At 45.6% G+C, this 21,928-nt stretch overlaps 2 protein-coding genes across 11 annotated transcripts in view; one reads left to right on the top strand and one right to left on the bottom strand.

Annotated features, from left to right (window-relative positions):
* Positions 1–519: 519 nt before the first annotated feature.
* Positions 520–4,630, bottom strand: LOC146681973 (uncharacterized). Its single transcript, XM_085448806.1, has 4 exons — positions 4,617–4,630; positions 4,434–4,552; positions 1,002–1,322; positions 520–831 (listed from the first exon to the last, which is right to left on the bottom strand). The coding sequence occupies exons 1-4, from the start codon at positions 4,628–4,630 to the stop codon at positions 713–715; spliced, it is 573 nt and encodes a 190-aa protein (XP_085304932.1). The 3' UTR covers positions 520–712.
* Positions 3,601–21,928, top strand: part of LOC146681972 (protein NLRC3-like) — a 39,094-nt gene continuing 20,766 nt past the window's right edge. For 6 of the 10 annotated variants that reach the window (XM_085448428.1, XM_085448423.1, XM_085448426.1 and 3 more), the window contains exons 1-7: positions 3,601–3,681; positions 7,334–7,535; positions 8,762–8,930; positions 9,236–9,370; positions 16,378–16,509; positions 18,133–18,374; positions 18,479–20,267. In XM_085448428.1, the coding sequence (XP_085304554.1) occupies positions 8,788–8,930; positions 9,236–9,370; positions 16,378–16,509; positions 18,133–18,374; positions 18,479–20,267 (2,441 nt within the window). In that variant the 5' untranslated portion in view covers positions 3,601–3,681; positions 7,334–7,535; positions 8,762–8,787. The remainder of the gene's footprint in view (positions 3,682–7,333; positions 7,536–8,761; positions 8,931–9,235; positions 9,371–16,377; positions 16,510–18,132; positions 18,375–18,478; positions 20,268–21,928) is intronic. The other 4 variants (XM_085448427.1, XM_085448425.1, XM_085448424.1 and 1 more) reach the window with 1 other exon arrangement.

Raw genomic sequence — 21,928 nt, 5'->3', positions numbered from 1 at the left:
AGCAGACAAAACACAGCAAAATAAACGGTAGATCACGACACAGACACAGAGAAACACAGGGCTTAAATACACAGAGGGAGCAATCAGGGAATGAGTAACAGGAGGGAAACACAGCTGGGACAAATCAGAACTGACGAGACCAAAGAAGCGTAACCTGAACACACTGAGATAAGACAGAGACCTTCAAAGTAAAACAGGAAACACATAACACAGACTGAACAAAGACACAGACTCACATGCAGGCACTACAGAGGGAACAGAGACGTGGGACCAGGGCAGACACAAACACTGACTGAACACGGGGATATAGGAACTAAGGATACACAGAGACGCGAACTAGACAAGGGGATGCAGGTGATAGGGGAGACAGAACAACTAGAGAAGACAGACATAAACCATAAGACAGAATTCAAAGAAACCAAAGACTAGAAAGTATAAATAATATAATAAACTCAAAACCCCTGGGTCAACGACCCAGGCATCCTAACAATATGTCTGATAAATTATTATCAGGCAGCTAATTGACTTTAATTCACCTAAACATAAGAACAGTAGTGCAGAGTCTTGCTGAAGAGGACGTTACATCAAAATGACCTTCAGCTAAAGTGGATTAACCAAATGAAAAGAGCAAAGGGAATCACATGTTTTAAAGTTATGAAGCGTGTTAAAAGGTAAATCATGAAACATGTGAAACAGCTCTGACAGAAGTTTCTCACCTGTCGCACAGTCGTGCGTAAATAAATCCAAAGATAACTAAACTCACAATGATGAACACAGTTACACAAATCCGTGTAAGAGGAAGTGTTTCTGTTCCAGACCTGCTGCTTAATTCTGTATGAGGAGAAAAGGAGTTGTTAGAAACATGGACATAGTATTTGATTTGCTGGTGAACAAAGGTTAAGTGTGATGTATGACTATTGCCTTGTAAAGTTAACAAATCCTGAAGGTCACCTTCTAAAACAATTAATGGTTAAAATAAGAAAATAGGTTGTTGTTTTTACCTTGTTTACCTTCCACAGTGACATTAAGATGGAGAATTTTTGTTCCATCAGGAGCTGAACACTGACAGGTGTAGCTCCCACTGTCCTCTGATGTTAAATTGATCAGATGGAGAAACACAGTCTGATTTTCCTTCATCAGTGTGAACCTGGAGTCACATTTGTGCTCAAAGCCCCGTCCATATTCATACAGCAGACTACAATTTTCGCCTCCACTTCTCTGAGTTCTGATCTTACAAACGATCAGTGTGATGATTCTCTGTGTTTCATTGGTGCATATTTGAGTGACATCTGGTTGCTTCCCAATTGTTTTCACAACAGTTTCTACAATAAAAAAAAACAGAGGCTGGAGTATCATTAAAAAATCAATGTTACTTTATGAATCAGATTTTTACATTACCTCCCCCTTAATCTTCTGAGCTTGCAGTTAGTGGTAGAAGAAGAATTAAGTACAACTTCAGTGCATCCATATTTGTCCAGGTGTCAGAGTAACAGTGTAACTGCTGCTGACAGATGATGATGTACTGAAAAGAGTTATATAGACCTTAAAGTAGCATCACTGACAGAGGTACATGCTGGTGAGGGTATTTCTGTAAAGGAAGTGCGTGTACATGACTGCCTGTTCCTTTGTATTAACACAATCTTAAAGTGAAACGCTGAGCAGACTCACATACAAACATGAAACATACTCATTTGCTCATTTTCATGTCAGTGAGTGTAATAATAAAAGGTAAAGAAAAATAAAATGAAAAACAGTGCCACACTTTATGTGTCAGCCGGTAAGACCAAACTGTGCTCTACTTGTATCAAGCTTTTCTTTACCACCGGCCTGACAGTTTCATGAATGCTCTTTATATGACCGTAACTTTTTACTGTTTGTGATAAAGACACATTTCAAATAGTTTCAGAAAGAAGAGAAGCTTTAGTGGCATATTCAGTGTATCACTGTAGCATAAAGCATTCACACAGGTTTCAAACGGTTCATTTGTATGGCTGGCAAGATTCATATAGAATGAGTCATAATGCTAAAAGTGACTCTTTGGTTTTTGTGGTCTTCACATGTTTAGAAGAACTTTGAGCTACAGCACTGTGCACTCAACAACGTGATGCTGAACACATGAGCCCACAACTTAATAAAGAGATCTCTGTGTGTGTGTGTGTGTGTGTGTGTGTGTGTGTGTGTGTGTGTGTGTGTGTGTGTGTGTGAGAGAGAGAGTGTAAATATGTAAGTTATGCAATAAAGTTCTGAAATAAATATCCATATTTCTGGATTTGACAATTACTCACATAAACTTCATGTATAGATACTGCAGATGTTTCTGAGCTTAAACCATTACACTGAAAAAGGAGATATGTCAGCATTATTGAAATATAAATTTAAATATATGCAAGTTAAAAATACTGAAGAACGGATGTTTTAGAACACATTCAACAGAAATATGTGGAGCAAACAAGTCATTTTTCACTTATTCCATTTATTTTGACATTATCTCACTGTGAATAACTGAAAGCAAATATTTATACAGTCCCAATCAAAAATTTAAGACCACTTGAAAAATTGTAAAAACAAAACATCATATTTTGCATAGTTGGATCTTAACAAGGTTCCAAGTAGAGCTTCAACATGCAACAAGAAGAAATGGGAGTGAGACAAAACTTTTTTATGAGCTGGTCAATTTATTGAAAACAGCGCTTAAACCGAAACAGGCGGTTTTACAGCTGCTCAAAAGTTTAGGACCACATGCCTTTAAAAGGCCAAATCTGTGCAAAAATGTGGATTCATTGTCATTTACTGTCAGGTAGTCACACTGTCATTACGTTCTGATGGCAAAGGCAAAACAACTTTCCTTTCTTGAACGCGGTCGGGTTGTTTAACTGCATAAGCAGGGTCTCTCGCAGCGCGCCATCGCTGCTGAGGTGGGATGCAGTAAGACAGTCATTTGGAATTTCTAAAATGAGGGTTATTGATCAAAAAAGTCAAGATCCAACTGGCTGTCTGTTAAGACACTGGATGATCCTCTATCCAAATTAAAAACTGACGCTGATTAAATGTTATATGTTTTCATACATTTATCAACATACAGAGAATGCAAGTCAGTTAACTTTGTTCAAATAAAGTTTTCAGTCAGTTAAAGTCAGACTGAAGCCAACTGAAGTCAGAAAAATGAAGACAAGCAAAAGTGTTAAAATTTTTGTTACAACGCCTTCCCTGTGTCCTTGTCTCCTTGTCTCAGTTATGTTTCATGTCTGTCATTTTCTGGTCTGCCTATTCCTCTCTCGTAGTTTTTTTTGCATAACATTTGCTTATTAATAAACAATATATATGTTTGTAATTTGAAGGAGTCATTTGGTGTCACCCAGTAGCCAAGGTACAGAGGGCGCAGGGGGCTGCGACGACAAGCCCGCAGGCCCTGCCGGCAGCCAGTCGCACCAGAGCAGACCAAACCCCAGTCCCAGAGGCCCGAGGTACAAGGGCACCTCACCCCCGGAAAGAGCTGAGAAGAGCCCCAGATGTGGGGTCAGTAACTGTCCCAAAATGCAGTCCTGGATGGACTAAAGACGGCTGAACGAAGTTTAAAAACTACAAGTCCCAGCATCCTCTGTGTTCAGGGAGGAGCAGTGAAAGTGAAAGTGTTGATCCTCCGTTCAGAGCAGCAGGAGGAGGAAGGTGGAGCTGAGGCAGGTGAGTGTTAACATGAATATGTTTCTTCTTATGACATAAAATAATTCCACGCTGTTCGTGTCTGTGGGTGAAACGTGAGGCCGGTCGGCTCCTCTGAGCGCTGGTTTCCTGTAAGTAGAGAGGAAGTGAGTTTAGCTGAGAGAGCAGGAGGAGAGTGAGAGCTGTGCTGAGGCAGGTGAGTGTTAACACCGCTCTGACATTACTGTGTCTCTGTGGCGGGAACAACAGGCTCCGTCAGTGGAGGCAAAAATAATCAGACTTTGGTTTTTCAAAGAAAACTACTTTATGTTGGGAGAAGCCGCGCGCTCATTGGATAACGGCTTGTCAATCTCAAGTTATTAGCCAATGAGCGCGCAGGTTCACAGTAAGACCCGCCCTTATCTAGACGTGTTTTAAAACTAAAATGGCGACAGAAACTCGGTGAGTGGAGTTCAGGCTGACTTTATGTAAGTGCGACGTTTGAGCCACTTCCTGTTCTCAGTCCCGGCGTCCTGATCACCGAGGTTTCTGTTGCTCTGATATCTGATATTGATTATATCGGTAAACAGGCTGTAGGCAGAAACATCAGGTCTGATCTGAAAATCCCTTAAAAAACAAACTTTAAGAGTTTTATGTCCGTGTGAGGCCGCACGCTGATTGGATAACCACCTGTCAGTCTCAGGGTATTAGCCAATGAATCTGCTCCATAGTAAACCAGATCATCATCATCGTCGTCGTCAGTCTTACAGCAGAAACTGTTCCTTACTTTGTGCCTGTGGGTCCAGGTTCATTACTGAAGTCTAGATTTTTCCTTTCGACAGCTCGCTCCTCATAGGCACACAGCTGGATGCTGCAAACTCTGCTCTGTCCTCCATCATCACCCTCAGTCAGTCTGAGAGGTGAAGCACAAACACTCAGTGAGTTCACATTAACAGAACTGAGTTACAGTCGCTGACCTCTGACCTGTCATGAAACCTAGGAACCAGGTGACATGATCCACATTAGGATTAGAGAAACCTGACTTCACCTGCTGACTCTGAACACTTCAAGATTCACATTTAGAAAACAGAAAAAAAGCTGAAAACGGAGCATCAGAGAAAATCCTTCATATGTTTGAAACTGCTTCACTTCCCTAAAGTCTTCTTCTATCATGCTACAGACTTTTTTGAGCTCTCGGTGCTTCTAAACCTCTAAACTCCAATGGATGCATCAGAGATTTTACACTTCACCTGAATTATCACATTGGCCAATAGTTGTCAAAACATTAGGTATAGTAGGTCTCAAAAATGATACCTGTGCACATATTTGACAAAATATGTCAAAACTGTCATATTTGTTCAATCCAGCATGAAAACTGAGAAAACATTTTTCTGTTTTATTTTAAATATTATAAATCATTCAGCAATTGTCACGATTTGTTTTGCAAAGTTTTTTATTAGTGTGTGCTCAAATATGCGACTTTTCAGGACAGCAACAATTTTTTTGTTGTTGCCATTACTCAGACATTTTTAGATGCAGCTTTTCCAAATTACAAATTCATTTGATGGTTAAAAAAAAAAAAAAAGACCTGTGAAAATTTCAGGCTTTTATCTTTTTTTTAGATATTCATGTTCAAGCATCGCCTCAGGGCTTGATGTCAAAAAGAGGCCTGAAAGTGGGACCAGAAAATGACTTCAGATGGAGTTCGCCTGTTTTTATACTGCATGTGCTCATTGTTCTTTATGAAATAACTGTGGGGGAGAAGCTCTGTTTGTAAGCTAATAACCTTCTGTGAGTGCTTCCTGACAAAAATCATCAATGTTATTTCATCAGCAGAGGAATCAGTTACATTTTAATACTAGTTTGACACAGCCAGCTGAATCAAACAGGGAATCGGCTCCTCTTTGGTTTTCTCTTCTCTCTTGTTTGCTTTGTGTTCTTTTAAATATTCAGTCCACTTAATAATGAAAAACTTCTAGTTAGCATAGTGTACAGGTTTAGGTATGTGGGTGTGGTCTCTGAAAGGAACAGAAAGAAAATCCTCAATTACTAAGATGTTCACATCAACAACTCAAGAGTACATCAACATAAACACAGGTTAGAAATAAACTAAGCAGAAAAGCTCAGGTGCCATGCCCACGTTCCTCCCTGCCCATTGTCTCTGGCACACAAAGCGGTGAGGTATCCTCTACTGGCAACTCTAAAAGACTACCAGAGAAACTAACAACTGAAGAGAATAAAACCAGAACTACCGGGCCTTTAGTACAAACATTGAGTTTCAGTTTCACTTACACAGAGACAGCCCAGCCTAACTGGGTCAGTGCTGACAAACCTGTAGAGCAGGGGTGGAGAACTCCAGGCCTCGAGGGCCAGAGTCCTGCAGTTTTTAGATAACACCCTGGGTCAGCACCCCTGAATCAAATGATTAGTTTATTACCAGGCTTCTGGAGAACTACAAGATATGTCGAGGAGGTCATTTAGCGATTTAAATCAGCTGTGTTGGATCAAGGTCACATCTAAAGCCTGCAGGACACTGGCCCTCGAGGCCTGTAGAGGACACTGCTACACACTGTTGGCCTTGTTTAAATGTTATCGCTCCCTAGTGTCCAAATGCGACATACAACGACACAAAAAAGAGAAAATGTCTCTTTGTTGAAGATGATCAGGCAGGGACTCGAAATGATTTTATTAATTAAGTCATTTTTAATATTTGATTATGTGATTAGTCGACTAACAGATGTGCCAACTATGACACATCAACTATGTCAACTTTGCGCCTGCATGTGTGTGATGAAGCACTATACACTACTTCTGGTGGTTTACAACACACACACACACACACACACACACACACACACACACACACACACACACACACACACCAAATGTCAGCTGATTTCTTGTAAATGGGGAACGGTAATGAAAGTGAAAGTGTTCAGTCGTTCAACTATTTAGTGTGAAAGAACAAAACAAAAGTCATCCTATCTCAAACAAGAACTTTTATTTTCTATCTCTGATTTCTCCAGAAATGTTATAATACAAAGTTTGAACATATATGATGATTGCTGTGAACCTTCATATTTTAAATACTCTGGAAGATAAAATAGTCTACTGAGCCACTTTCAGGCCATTGTCTTGCACACTGAAATCTGGGGAATGTTTGAACATGAATATCTCAAAACTATTAAAGATTAAAGCTTAAAATTTTCTCCATATAAGAGTATTTAGTTCAGACATTTTCAGTGACTCTCTGTGTGTCCATCAATAACTCTGAGCACTCAGAGCAGTTCTCTTCCTTTGTCGGCCAGATGAAACCTGCAGCAGGGCCGGATGGATGCATAAACACAACCTGAACATCCTTCTCTTCCTCGCTCAATAAAGCAGTGACTTTTCCTTGTACCAGGCAGCTTTTTGGTGTTAGTTTTCCTGGGTCTGGTGACCCAGTGGCTTTGGTTATGATATGTGTCTATAGTTTTTATTTTGTGTTTATTTAGTTTTAGCATTCCTTGCTCCATGACTCATGTTAAGGTTTCCTGATGTGTAGTTTTTAGTTTTGTTACGACACTTTCCCTGTGTCCTTGTCTCAGTTATGTTTCATGTCTGTTATTTTCTGGTCTGCCTGTTCCTCTCTTGTAGTTTTTTTTTGCATAATATTTGCTTATTAATAAACAATATATATGTTTGTAATTTGAAGGAGTCATTTGGTGCCACCCAGTAGCCCCAGATGTGGGGTTAGTAACTGTCCCAAAATGCAGTGCGTGTCCTGGATGGACTAAAGACGGCTGAACGAAGTTTAAAAACTACAAGTCCCAGCATCCTCTGAGTTTAGGGAGGAGCATTGAAAGTGTTGATCCTCCGTTCAGAGCAGCAGGAGGAGGAAGGTGGAGCTGAGGCAGGTGAGTGTTAACATGAATATGTTTCTTCTTATGACATAAAATAATTCCACGCTGTTCGTGTCTGTGGGTGAAACGTGAGGCCGGTCGGCTCCTCTGAGCGCTGGTTTCCTGTAAGTAGAGAGGAAGTGAGTTTAGCTAAGAGAGCAGGAGGAGAGTGAGAGCTGTGCTGAGGCAGGTGAGTGTTAACACCGCTCTGACATTACTGTGTCTCTGTGGCGGGAACAACAGGCTCCGTCAGTGGAGGCAAAAATAATCAGACTTTGGTTTTTCAAAGGAAACTACTTTATGTTGGGAGACGCCGCGCGCTCATTGGATAACGGCTTGTCCATCTCAAGTTATTAGCCAATGAGCGCGCAGGTTCACAGTAAGACCCGCCCTTATCTAGACGTGTTTTAAAACTAAAATGGCGACAGAAACTCGGTGAGTGGAGTTCAGGCTGACTTTATGAAAGTGCGACGTTTGAGCCACTTCCTGTTCTCAGTCCCGGCGTCCTGATCACCGAGGTTTCTGTTGCTCTGATGTCTGATATTGATTATATCGGTAAACAGGCTGTAGGCAGAAACATCAGGTCTGATCTGAAAATCCCTTAAAAAACAAACTTTAAGAGTTTTATGTCCGTGAGGCTGTAAAACTGTAACGTGTCCTGTGATCTATAAACACTCTGTGATGAATAATCTGAAGTCATTTTGAGCCTGACAGTAGTTTCCTGTCACAGAGCAGAAGCTGCAGGCAGTTTTTGGCACCTTTATATTTAATTTATTCCAAAATAAATCAATAAAGGTAGAAAAGAACTCTCAGTGACATTAAAAATCTATTTTTAAAGACAGATGTGACCAAGTGCAACAAATATAAGATGAGATGTTTACAGATATTTGAAGTATTGATCACATGTAGAACACAGAGCAGGTCCAATAACAGAGTCATCCTGCTCACAAACAGCAGTTTGGTTTCATGAGCTCACTTCCTGCAGTGATCCTCAGCTTCTCTCCAAAGGAGCCGTAACATGTGGGCTCCTCACCATGATGATGATCCCAAACACACTGAGTTCCTTCATCCACCTGATCATGTACTTATTAAATAATGTGATGGTTTTGGTGTTTTTTAAAGACTTTGAGCCTCTAAAATAACTGGTTTGGACTTTAGGGCCAAAGCTCCAACATTAGAAAGCCGTCAGTGTGATGCTTCCAGTACAACAGCACCTCTGAGTGTGTGTGTTTACCTTTCAGACTAACTCCACCCTGACATCAAGAAGATGGAGGAAGAGGACAGAGCAGCATCTGCAGCATCCAGCTGTGTGTCTGTGAGGAGTGACTGGTCCAAAGAAATACTTCCTCCAGACTTCAGTCATGAACCTGCACCAACAATGTTCTTCAATCATGGAGCTCAGCTGACCATGTAAGAGAGCTGCTGACTCAGAGTTCAAAGGTTGTTTCTATAAATGTTCTGCCAGTGACATCATAAATGATTCCTAATGGTGGTCCGGGTACGATAATGCTAGTATCAATCGTAGTGGTAATGCAATCCAAGGTAATGATTTCTTCTCTGTTGCTGTGAACGTCTCTGCAGCCGTCTGTACTCTAATCTGAGACAACTATTACTGACAGAAACCATCACATCATCCAGTTTGTGTGTTTGCAGCTGCTTAAAAGATTTTAAACAGAGATTAATCAGTAATTCATGTGATGTGTTTGTGTTTGCAGAGGTCAGAGGTCACAGTCTCCAGCATCCAGCTTTGTGTCTGTGAGGAGTGACTGGTCCAAAGAAATACTTCCTCCATATTTCAGTCATGAACCTGCAGCAACAATGTTCTTCAATCATGGAGCTCAGCTGACCATGTAAGAGAGCTGCTGACTCAGAGTTCAAAGGTTGTTTCTATAAATGTTCTGCCAGTGACATCATAACTTAACCTAACACTGGTCTGTGTATGAAGTATCATTTAGTGGCCGTTGTTAAAGTTGTATAATGATGATGCTAGTTTGGGGTGTATTTTCCTGCTGATGCAAATGCATCTACTTTGCCCTTTGTCTGGTGCTTTGGACAAAGACGTCCAATGAAACTCAGAACGATTAGTTATGTCTATAACTTCTGTTCCCTGAAGGAGAGGAACGAGGTACAACACATAAGTATGGGATATCACGCCCTCGCGTGTCCTGGCTGAAGAAACCTTTATTCACGCCTTTACGGCAGATGACGTGTGATGACACGCGCAAGGCCCCGCCCGCACATATAGCCGCTGCCATCACCGTCATCCCTCAGTTCGATAGCCGCTCTTCACCGAGCCAACTGCTCAGTGGGGCCACCCTGTGTTGTACCTCGTTCCTCTCCTTCAGGGAACAGAAGTTATAGACATAACTAATCGTTCCCTTTCAGTCGATTCACTCGGTACAACACATAAGTATGGGACCTATATACACGCCCCGCAGAGCAGCCACCGAACCGGAACGGGACCACCACATCCTTAGTGAGTGGTAGACCCAGCAGAAAGGACAGCATGAGCCACCGAAGGGGCTGTAACGTCCAACCGATAAAACCGCACAAAAGTGTGCGGCGACGCCCAATTAGCCGCTGCACAAATATCAGCCACAGGCACCCCTCTAAAAAGAGCCCATGAGGTCGCCATCCCCCTGGTGGAATGAGCTCCCACCCCGTGGGGCAACGCAAAACCTCCGGTGCTGTATGCCAGCGAGATAGCTTCTACAATCCAGTGGGACAGCCTCTGTCTGGACAGAGCTCTACCTCTATTCGGATTAGCGAAGCAGACAAACAACTGGTCACACAAACGCACATCCCGAGTGCGCTCAATGTAGGTGCGTAGCGCACGCACCGGACAAAGAGAATGCACCCTCCTCTGCTCCTCAGATTCAAAAGGAGGGGAGCAAAAGCTCAGCAACTCAAACTCCAGTGAACTATAAGATGCAGGCATGACCTTGGGAAGATAGGCGGCATTCGGACGCAATACGACCTTGCGGCCACCAGGAGAAAACTGTGTGCAGGCAGGATGCACAGACAGCGCATGAAGGTCCCCCACTCGCTTCGCCGAGGCCAAAGCGAGAAGTAATGCGGTCTTATACGAAAGAAGTTTCATATCTACCGACCCAACGGGTTCAAACGGAGGGCCACAAAGGGCCTCCAGCACCAAAGACAAGTCCCAAGCCGGGACACTGGACTTAAGCACGGGCCTCAGCCGGCGAACCCCTTTCAGAAAACGCACGGCGAGGGGATGCGCACCTGGTGTCACCCCGTCAAAACCGATATGACAAGCAGATATAGCCGCTAAATAAACCTTGATCGTCGAAAACGAAAGGCCTTTATCCAACAGCTCCTGCAGGAATGTCAAAACATCCACAATAGAGCACTGAAATGGGAGAGTGTGGCGGTCCTGGCACCATCGCTCGAAGGCTCGCCATTTGTAAGCGTACAAGCCTCTAGTAGACGAGGCCCTGGCGCTCTGAATCGTCGCTACCACACTAGGTGGCAGACCCTTAGCAACCAAGTTTAACCTCTCAGCAGGTAAGCATGAAGGTGCCACAGATCCGGGCGCGGATGAAACACTTCCCCCCCCGCCTGAGAGAGGAGATCCCTGCGGAGAGGAAGCTGCCAAGGACTTGCTGCAAGCAGGCTGATTATTTCTGCATACCACGACTTCGCGGGCCACCAAGGGGCCACCAGGATCAGAGAGAGGGAATGCCGACGCACCCTCTCCAGAATTGGAGATATCATTTCCACTGGGGGAAATGCATACAGGAGCACGTCTGGCCATTGGTGCGCTAGCGCGTCCAAGCCCAAGGGTGCATCGTGGTCGATTATGGAGAAGTACAGGGGGCAGTGAGCATTCACCCTGGAAGCAAAAAGATCTATTTGCGCCTCGCCAAATAGATCCCAAATCTGAGCCACTATTGAAGGGTGTAACCTCCATTCTCTCACCAGAGGACCCCCCCTGGAGAGAAGGTCCGGCCCCAGGTTCAGGTGGCCCGGGACATGGGTGGCTCTTAGAGTCAGAAAATGAACACTGCACCATAACAGCAGAGAGCGAGACAGCTGCAACAGGGGAAGAGAGCGTGTTCCTCCCTGCCTGTTTATATAAGACACCACTGTTGAATTGTCCGTCCTGACTAAGACATGCTGGCCCTGCAGGACTGGACGGAAACGCTTTAGAGCTAAGAACACTGCTAACAGCTCTAAGTGGTTGATGTGCAGCTGGCGCTGAGCCGCGGACCAGATCCCTCTCACTGACGCACCCTCGCACAGCGCTCCCCACCCACTTAGGGAAGCATCTGTGGACACCACCTTGCGAAACAACACCCTCCCAATCCGAGAGCCCTGGTGCAGTAGCCCGGGCTCCCTCCAAGGACGGAGAGCTAGCATGCAAGACGCAGTTACCGGCAGCCTCCTCCGGAGGTGACGCGAAGCACACAAACGGTGAGAGAGAGTCCAGCGTTGAAACGCTCTCATTTTCAACAGCCCAAGCGGCACTACGGCGATCATAGATGCCATCATGCCCAACAAGCGCAATATCGTCTGGAAACGCAGTCTGCGTCCCAGCTGAAATTGAGCGAGGCAGCGATGAAACGCGGCCACTCTGTGCTCTGACAACCGTGCGCGGCTGGAAAGAGAGCATATTTCCAGACCGAGAAAAGCGATCTGTTGACCTGGGATTAGCGAGCTCTTCTGAAAGTTCACAGAGAACCCCAGTGTCTGAATGTGTGACAGAACCCGCGACAGCTGCGTCTCCGCCTGTTCTCTGGAGCAAGCCACGAGAGCCCAGTCGTCCAGGTAGGCCAAGATGCGGATGCCCCTCTTCCTGAGGGGCGCTAGCGCTGCCTCGGCACATTTCGTAAAGGTGCGGGGAGCGAGCGACAGCCCGAACGGCAGCACTAGGTATTCGTAGGCTACGCCCTCGAATGCAAACCTCAGAAACTGCCTGTGTTTCGGGTGTATAGCGACATGAAAATAAGCATCTGTTAGATCGATTGTCGCAAACCAATCTCCCGGGCCGACTGCACTCAGGAGCTGTCTGAGTGTTAGCATCTTGAACCTGTACGTTCGCAGGTACGTGTTCAAGACTCGCAGGTCGAGGATGGGACGAAGCCCTCCCCCTTTCTTCGGAATGACAAAATAACGGCTGTACCAACCTTTGTCCGTCTCCGAAGCGGGGACCACCCGTATTGCTCTCTTCTGTAATAGCGCCTGTATTTCCTCTCTGAGTACCAAGGCTGCCTCGGGGTTGACAATCGTGTTCACGACTCTTTGGAAACGAGGCGGCTTGACCCGGAACTGCAACCGGTAACCCATGGCAACGGTTTGCAGCACCCACGGAGAGGGGGCGCAAGCGCGCCACTGAGGGAAGTGAGCAGCCAGCCGGCTGGCCTGCAGCACTGACGGCGGGGCGCCGTCGCCCCCCAGTGTGTCTGCAGGGGACTGCATCCCCTGCCTGACCTGGCTCATTTCGCCTGCAGGTTGAGCATTTGAGATTGTTTGAGAGTAAACAACACTCTTTATTGATTGCAACATGGGAACATGTACATTTATACATTTTGTTGGGTGCACCTTTTCCGGGGCATAACAATGAAAAACAGCGGGAACACTCGATGTGGTCGCTTGAACATTCAACACATCTGAACCGTGTGCGGGGGTTATGTGCTTGGGAGACCGCGATAGGGAAGTGCAGCGCCGTCTGGGGCTGACAACCTGAACAGAACTTAAGCGGCACCTCTTGTGCGGCAACAGAGGGGTAAGAGCAGCGTCTCCCTGCTGCCGGATCCCTTCCCCACTCGCAATCACAGCTAGGAGGGCTGAGGCTTCTTCCTCCTGGGCGTCGGGTCCCGTCGGGGGCCCGGGGGAGGGCCTTTGCCCCAGGCCGACTGGCGTGGAGCTCGGGCCGGAGTACGTGCTCTCGCCGGCGGCCCTCCCACTCCAGCAGTGGGCGCCGGTCTCTTGCCAGCTGTCAGAGGAGCGGCGGGCCTGTGAGAGCTAGCAGTGGGCTTGGGCTGGGGCTGGCGTCTGGGGATGATGTCGCGCAGAGCTTCCGTCTGCTTCTTCCTCAGATCGAATCTAGCCTGAATGGCTTCAAGTGAATGTCCGAATAACCCAGCCGCAGACACTGGTGCGTCCAGATACACAGCTCTGTCTCTATCAGGGACGTCGGAGAGGGTCAGCCACAGGTGCCTCTGCGCCACCACTGTCGAAGCCATCCCTCTGCCCAGGGAGAGCGCTGCACAGCGAGACGCACGGAGGATGTAATCCGTGGTGACTCTAACCTCGTTAAGAAGAGGTGACAGCGGGCTGTCCTCCGGAACCAGCGATCCAAGCTCCGCCAGGCACATTGCTTGGTACGTCTGGAGCATGGTGACGGAGCTCATGGCTCGAGCGGTGCCGGCCTGAGCCCGATAAATCTTCTCCAGCTGCGAGGCCGAGAATCTGCAGTGCTTGGACGGCAGAGTTGCGGGGCCACCGACACCATGGTTATGGGACGGGGCCAGATAAGCAGCCAGAGACGGCTCCATAGGGGGTGGGTTAGCTAAACCAGCTCCCTCGGCGCCGTCCAATTCCATGTACTGTCCATAGCCGGGCACAGTGACGCGGGTAGACAGAGGTTTGTCCCATGACGCTGTTAGCTCGCAGAGAAAGTCTGGGAACATGGGGAGGCAGTTTTTGGCCGTTGCGGGCTCCGGTGGAAGGAAAAAACCCGCAAACCGCGACGGCTTCCGAGCCGGTGGAGGAGAGGGCCAGTCCACCTGCAGCTTCTCAGCGGCACGGCGAAACAGGGAGAAAAGAGAGGTGTCATCGTGGCCGACCGGCGCAGCAGCGGCGGCATATTGGGTCGACAATGAGCTCTCCTGCTCATCCTCCGACAAACCATGGATGTCCAGGCCGATGTCCAGCACGTCATCGTCTTCCTGGGGAGCGCTGGCGGGCTTCAACCCAGGCTGAAGCCCGTCAGCGCTCCTGCATGGTTCCGGTCCGTCATCGGCTAACCCGTCAACGTATTCCATGTGGTCAGCCCAGCTAATCGCGGGGACATCGACCTGAAAATTTTCGTCTTCGGACTCGGACGAAGCCGGGGCTCCAGACTCGGACAGAAGAGGGTCATGCCGTGCGACAGCCGAGCGTCCCAGCACTCTTTCCACAAACGTCACCCGTCTTTCCAGGGTCGAGCGTCGGAGCTGGCGACAAAACGCACAAGCTTCGGGCTCCGTCAACGCTCTCCTAGCGTGGACGATCCCCAGGCAGACAGGGCAGGCATCGTGCTGGTCGCTGTCGTGCAAAGAGAAACCACATCCCTGAGGACAGGGGCGAACAGAAGATTTCTGCTTTGCTCGCTTCGGTTTGGAGTCCATTCCCAAAACGCAAAGCGAAACGCTGCACAAGGAAAACTTGAAAATAGCGCTCCGCGGGCAGCCTACGCACCAGCTGGGCGGTGGAGGCTAACACCAACAGGGGCAGTTAAGCTAGGTTCAAGTTGGCAGACAACGGAGCTAACTAGCAGTAGCTAGCTAGCCCAACTCAGCAGAGGTGTTCTCAGCGAGGTGAAGAGCGTAAGAACTGAGGGATGACGGTGATGGCAGCGGCTATATGTGCGGGCGGGGCCTTGCGCGTGTCATCACACGTCATCTGCCGTAAAGGCGTGAATAAAGGTTTCTTCAGCCAGGACACGCGAGGGCGTGATATCCCATACTTATGTGTTGTACCGAGTGAATCGACTGAAAGGGAACAACACAGTTTGCACCACCAGCAGGCAGAGGAAGTGGCTGACATCCAGAAATCCTACCAGTGGCTGAACAAAGCTGGACTGAAAGACAGCACAGAGGCACTAATCATGGCAGCACAGGAACAAGCTCCGAGCACAAGACCCATAGAGCCCGGGGTCTACATGGCTCTTTTTGGGGGGGTTGTGTTGTATTAATAGTGACTTTGTTTCTTTGGACCAAAATCTTTTGTTTTTCAGTTCAGTTGCAACATTGACTAACACTAATGCAGGGGTCGGCAACCTGCGGCTCTTTAGTCCTTACAGTGCGGCTCCTCGTGGTTTGGGAAAATAAATTAGAAGTATTGAGCTGAAGTGTATTTTATTTATGTTCTTTTTTAACTTGTAGTTCTAAATTGGAAGATTATTGTGATATTGAAATATAAAAATAAAATTATATTTTTTTATTTTTTCATCGCTCAAATAAGCGTCACACTCGCAGAAGCCGGTGTACCCGCCGAAACGAAATTAACCAGGTAAAATACATATTTAGGCAGAATTTTGCAAATATCTATTTTTCATCTTTCAGCAGCATAGAGCTTTTTTTCCAATTATTTTTTAAAAGTCAGGTCAAGGCTCCAAAAGCCCAAAGGAGATATAAGGGTGGCGGCTCACAGCAGCTTTTGTTTGCTACATCATTTTAGTTCAGCTGGGTGTCTTTCCTTTGGTTATATTTCTTTAAGAGTTCAAATGTGTTCATTACATAAATAACCTGTAATTTTCTCTGTAGCACTTCATGGATTTCATAAGCAACACACCTTAGTTGTTCACACAAAGCATAAAGGTAAAAAACAGTATATACAGTGTTATCTTCATTCTAGATGTCAAAAAGTATTTGTGGCTCCCAGTGTTTTCTTTTGCGTGGAAACTGGCTCCAAATGGCTCTTTGGGTCCTGAAGGTTGCTGACCCCTGACCTAATGGTATATTTTTTTTAGCTGGATCGTTCTATAAAAACATGAATCAAATCTGAGAAAAGTTTCCACCTGACCTGTTGAATGTTATTGAAGCCAGAAGTTTGCCTTCATACTGTGTTTCTTGCATGCCTTTTGTGGTGTACTAATTGATGTGAAATGAATGCAATGTGGTTGTGTTTGCAGAGGTCAGAGGTCACAGTCTCCAGTATCCAGCTGTGTGTCTGTGAGGAGTGACCGGTCCAAAGAATATCCTCCACAATTCAGTCATGAACCTGCACCAACAGTGAACTTCAATCATGGAGCTCAGCTGACCATGTAAGAGAGCTGCTGACTCATTTACGGGTGTTTGAAATTCTGTGACCACTTTGTAATTTTAGTTTATATTTTAAAAGTGTTTTTATTTGTAGTTGCCTGTATTTTTATTACACTGTGTGTAACGTGGTGGTTTGTGCTGTTTGGGATTGTTTTGGTGTATTTGTGTCAGAACATCAGATAAATGATTTCATCACATTTTAAAAGAAAGTATCAGGATAATAATCTGAACTGAGTCATCAGAAATAGAAAGATGGTCTCAACAGGCCACTGAGCTGATCTCCAAAGAAATGCAGAAGATTGAAGAGTCCGAGGCTGTTTATTTGTCACAGGCATCGTCATACACGTACAACACAGTGAAATGTGCTGAGCTGCTCCTGTGACTGGACAAAACATTATAAACAATCATTAAATGAAACAATGAAACATTGTGCAGATGTAATGTTAAAGTGCTTTGTGCCACATTAGCACAGCATGTACTGACAGAGCAGTGCAAGCAGAACAAAGCAAATGAGCAAAGTGATGTAAACAGAGTAACTGAACAGAGTGAGCAGAGTAATATCAGCAGTAATGAAGCAGCAGGATCAGTGTAGCAGCGTGTGACGTCATAATGAATCAGGTATGATCTGAAATATGACAGTGAGACAAGAACATGATGTAAGGTCCTGTTTAAACCCTGATGGTGATGCTATGAGGGGAGCATGTTCTGATTTAGGACTTGGATGGTCTGAGGATAGAAGCTCCTCTCTGTTTGTGTCCTGATGGTGCAGAAGCTTCTGCCTGATTGTAGAAGGAGCTGAAGCCAGCATCATCCCAGAGGTGAAGCTCCTCTGTGTGCAGACCTGAGGTCAGATTCCTCCAGGCTGATGTTCAGGATCTACAGAAACGTGTGGTTGTAGTTATTGCTGCACTGTGTGCTGACAGCAGATACTCAGAACAAAGCGCTGCACACGTGTTCTTTACAAACATCTGTACATATAAAATATGGATCATGGCAGTGAATGAACACGTTTCTGTCATTTGTTTCATTGGCTTCTTTTTTCTGCCTGTGTTCATGTGATTAATGTCTAACACATAAACAGGTTTGTAATCAAACATCACATCATCAGGGAGGCATCATGAAACAAAGTTACTGCTGGAGGCTGAACTCAATTTGGTGGCAATGTTCAAAAATATCACTCAGATCATTTCAAAGCTTTTAGTTCTTCTTCTTCACTTCTGTAAAAGAATAGAAAGGAAATCAGAACCCAGAAGTTCACTTCCTGATGACTGAACTCTTTCAAAATAAAGCTGAAAGCTCTGAATGTGACACCGCTGCTCCACCACAGTTTTTAGAGGAGGTCAAAGGTCAGTTGAAAGTGATGGATCCCAAACTTCCAGTACATCCAGTGAAGGACATAATCAGCTCTGTGATGAAGGCTTTTACTGTGGAGTTTGTAGGCTGATCACTCTGTGTTTAATAAGACAGGCAGGAACAGCAAAGGAAACTTGGATTCTGAACTCAAACACAAGTTTCTCCACTTTGACTTTTCTCTGTGACCATCAGAGCTTCTGCACAGTGTCATCAAATCTGGATGTTTGTCACTGACAGTCAATGATTTCAGTGATAAAGAAATGTGTTCACAGAGGGAGGAAGAGGAAGAGGAGTGGTGTCTGTGAGGAGGAGCAGCTGTCCTGCTGTGCTTTGTGTCAGGACGTCCTGAAGGATCCAGTCTCTACCAGCTGTGGACACTGGTTCTGCAGACAGTGCATCTCCTCATACTGGGACCAGTCTACTTCATCAGGAGACTGGTCCTGTCCCCAGTGTGGAGAAAGATCCAGAAGCAGAGCTGGACTGCAGACAGCCAGTCAGAGCAGCTGTGTACAAAGTAAGACTGAACATCTGTCTGCTGATGGACTCATTTCTGAAAACTGGACTTCTTGTTGTTGTTCAGACATTGAAGAGTTTTCTTTCTGTTTTTCTTTCTTTCAGCAGATGTTGGTCTGCAGGAGGTTTTAGATGAACATAAGATCAGTCTGAGGAGGAGATGTGAACGTGTGACTGAAGGAAGTGATGAAACAGGAAGTAGAACCCTCCTCAACAGGATCTACACTGAGCTCTACATCACAGAGGGACAGAGTGAAGAGGTTCATAGCCAACATGAGGTGAGGCAGCTGGAGACAGCTTCCAAGATGGACGCCCTCCATGACACTCCAATCAGGTGCCAGGACATCTTTAAAGCCTTACCTGACCAACAGAGACCCATCAGAGTGGTTCTGACCAACGGCGTGGCTGGTGTTGGAAAAACCTTCTCAGTGCAGAAGTTCACTCTGGACTGGGCAGAGGGCTTGGAGAACCAACATGTCAGTGTGGTGGTTCTGCTTTCATTCAGGGAGCTGAACCTGATCAGAGAGAAGCAGTACAGTCTTCTGGAGCTGCTCCATGTTTTCCATCCAACATTACAGAAGGTCACAGCAGAGAAGCTGGCTGTCTCTCAGCTTTTGTTCATCTTTGACGGCCTGGATGAAAGCAGACTTTCATTGGATTTCACCAACAGGAAGCTGCTGTGTGATGTCACACAGAAGTCATCAGTCAGCCAGCTGCTGACAAACCTCATCCAGGGGAATCTGCTTCCCTCGGCTCTCGTCTGGATAACTTCCCGACCTGCAGCAGCCAATCAGATCCCTCCTACATGTGTTGACAGGCTAACAGAAGTACGAGGCTTCACTGACGCCCAGAAAGAGGAGTACTTCAGGAGGAGATTCAGTGATGAAGAGCTGTCCAGCAGAATCATCTCCCACATGAAGACATCCAGGAGCCTCCACATCATGTGTAGTATCCCAGTCTTCTGCTGGATCACTGCTACAGTTCTGGAGCACATGTTGACTACAGAGCAGAGAGGAGAGCTGCCCAAGACCCTGACTGACATGTACTCACACTTCCTGCTGGTTCAGACAAAGAGGAAGAAGAACAAGTACCACGAGGGACATGAGACGAGTCCACAGGAGCTGACGGAGGCTGACAGGGAAGTTCTTCTGAAGCTGGGGAGGCTGGCGTTTGAACATCTGGAGAAAGGAAACATCATGTTCTACCAAGAAGACCTGGAGCAGTGTGGTCTGGATGTGACAGAGGCCTCGGTGTACTCAGGAGTTTGTACAGAGATCTTCAAAAGAGAGTGTGTGATCTTCCAGAAACCAGTCTACTGCTTTGTTCATCTGAGCATCCAGGAGTTTCTGGCTGCAGTCTACATGTTCCACTGTTTCACCAACAGGAAGTCAGAGGTGCTGAAGAACTTCCTGGGAAAAAAATACAAGGAGTCATCTCTGAATGATTTCCTTAAACGAGCCATGGAGAAATCCCTCCAGAGTAAAAATGGCCACCTGGACCTGTTTGTCCGCTTCCTTCATGGCCTCTGTCTGGAGTCCAACCAGAGACTCTTAGGAGGTCTGCTGGGTCAGACAGAGAACAGTCCAGAAACCATCCAGAGAGTCATCAAGAACCTGAAGAATAACAAGAAGTTTAAATCCTCTCCTGACAGAAGCATCAACATCTTCCACTGTCTGATGGAGATGAACGACCTCTCAGTACATCAGGAGATCCAAGAGTTCCTGAAGTCAGAGAACAAATCAAAGGAACTCTCTGAGATCCACTGCTCAGCTCTGGCCTTCATGCTGCAGATGTCAGAGGAGGTTCTGGATGAGTTGGACCTGAAGGAGTACAACACAACAAAGGAGGGACGACTGAGACTGATTCCAGCTGTGAGGAACTTCAGAAAGGCTCGGTGAGTCCAGATGTGATCATTAATATTATCAGTTGGTGATAGTTTAGTTACTCAGTCATAAACTGCAATCATTTCTTATTTGAGGTCACAGTAGGGCTGCCACAAACGATTATTTTTGTGATTATTTGACTAATCAGATCAAAAATAAAACATACAGCTTATTGCACCAGCATGCATCTGCTGTTATATAACTATCATTAGCTTACAGCTTAGAGTTTTTAAGGTATGTGCTAACTAAAAATAAAGACCAGATGATAGTTTATTAAACTTTTAATGAAATTTGCAGATTGTAGCAACAAACAGAAAGGCCCCCAAAATGTGTGCCGAGTTCTTCAGTGTGATTTCTCCACGATGAAAGCACACTCTGCTCCACATAGTTATGAAGATCTTGATTAACCACATTAGCTTCACATTAGTAACTTTGTCCTCGACAGCTCGGCCATCTTCAGAACCTGCCCAGGAATTGAACTGCACATGTGCACTGGCTCCAGACGTGGGGTTGTCCTGCATAGTCAGTGGTGTCAGTAGATCATTAAGTAAAATAATATGTAACTAGATTCCTTTGAAAGAGCAACCATGGACGACAAAGCTGGGCGGATTCTGCTCTAAGACACCAAATGAGCAAATGTTTGCTGACCTGTATCAGTGATCACCTTTTTGTTGGCCTGGTCCCCCAGTCCTCCCACTCCCCCCGGTCCTCGGTGGATGCTGTCACTTCCTCTGACACTGGCTCACCATTTATGTTGTGTCAAGAATCAAACGTGAAGATCTAATTTACTCTAAACTCTCTGACTGTTACTAATATAGTCATAAAATATGCAACAACCACTGGAGATGGAGATGAAGCTTCAACTTGCATAAAATAGTTTATTAAAATCAGTTTGAATAAACCCAAGGCTCAGAGCAAAAGAGACAAAAGCGCCCCCAAGTGGTCAGACTGTAGACGAACAGAATAAACCCTATCAAAGACAAACACGCTGGAAGCATCTTTTCTAACACTCCAGTATTTATTAGCATTTATTATAAATTTATTGTGACTTTGAAGACGTTCAGTGTTTCCTTTGGTATAACGGAGGTCTGACTACAGTCCAGTAAACACACTGATTAGGATTATAGATTAAACTGCAGTAATACTTTCACAGTGTGCAGTGATGCACAGGTCGAGTGGTTTTACACTGAAATTCTCAACAACAGGAAACTATAAGAATTTGTTACTCTAATAATAAACATAGAAGAAGAAAAACATTTTTCATTTAGAGTTGATGAATATAAATGAATTTGAACTTTACAAACCAATCAAAGACAAACTGATCCACGTGAGTTTATAACAATATTCAAAGGCTGCTGCTGGACACAGACAGGTAACATCATTTTGACTTGCTGTCACCTGGATCTGGAGTCATAAACACTGAAGCGCTGAACATTAATACAAGTCTGTTTCTGCCAACTAGTGATAAACCTGCAGACTAATGGCTCAGAAAGCTAAAACGAGCCAATCATTTCTGTGTTTAGTTCCCCTGAAATCAGATGTGATATCAGCAGCTCTGAGTTCATTCATCATTATTGTCCAGTGATGAGATTTCTGCTCCGTTTGGTGACAGTCAGCAGATTTTTCCTGAGTATGGACGTGAACAGTCGTACCTGACAGCAGCAGGTAGCAA

The sequence above is a fragment of the Copadichromis virginalis genome, linkage group LG23, assembly GCF_057382275.1.
Source record: "Copadichromis virginalis isolate Kocher_CV1m ecotype Utaka linkage group LG23, C_Virginalis_male_GT1.1, whole genome shotgun sequence".
NCBI lineage: Eukaryota > Metazoa > Chordata > Actinopteri > Cichliformes > Cichlidae > Copadichromis > Copadichromis virginalis.
This window is presented reverse-complemented; position numbering and strand designations above follow the sequence as displayed.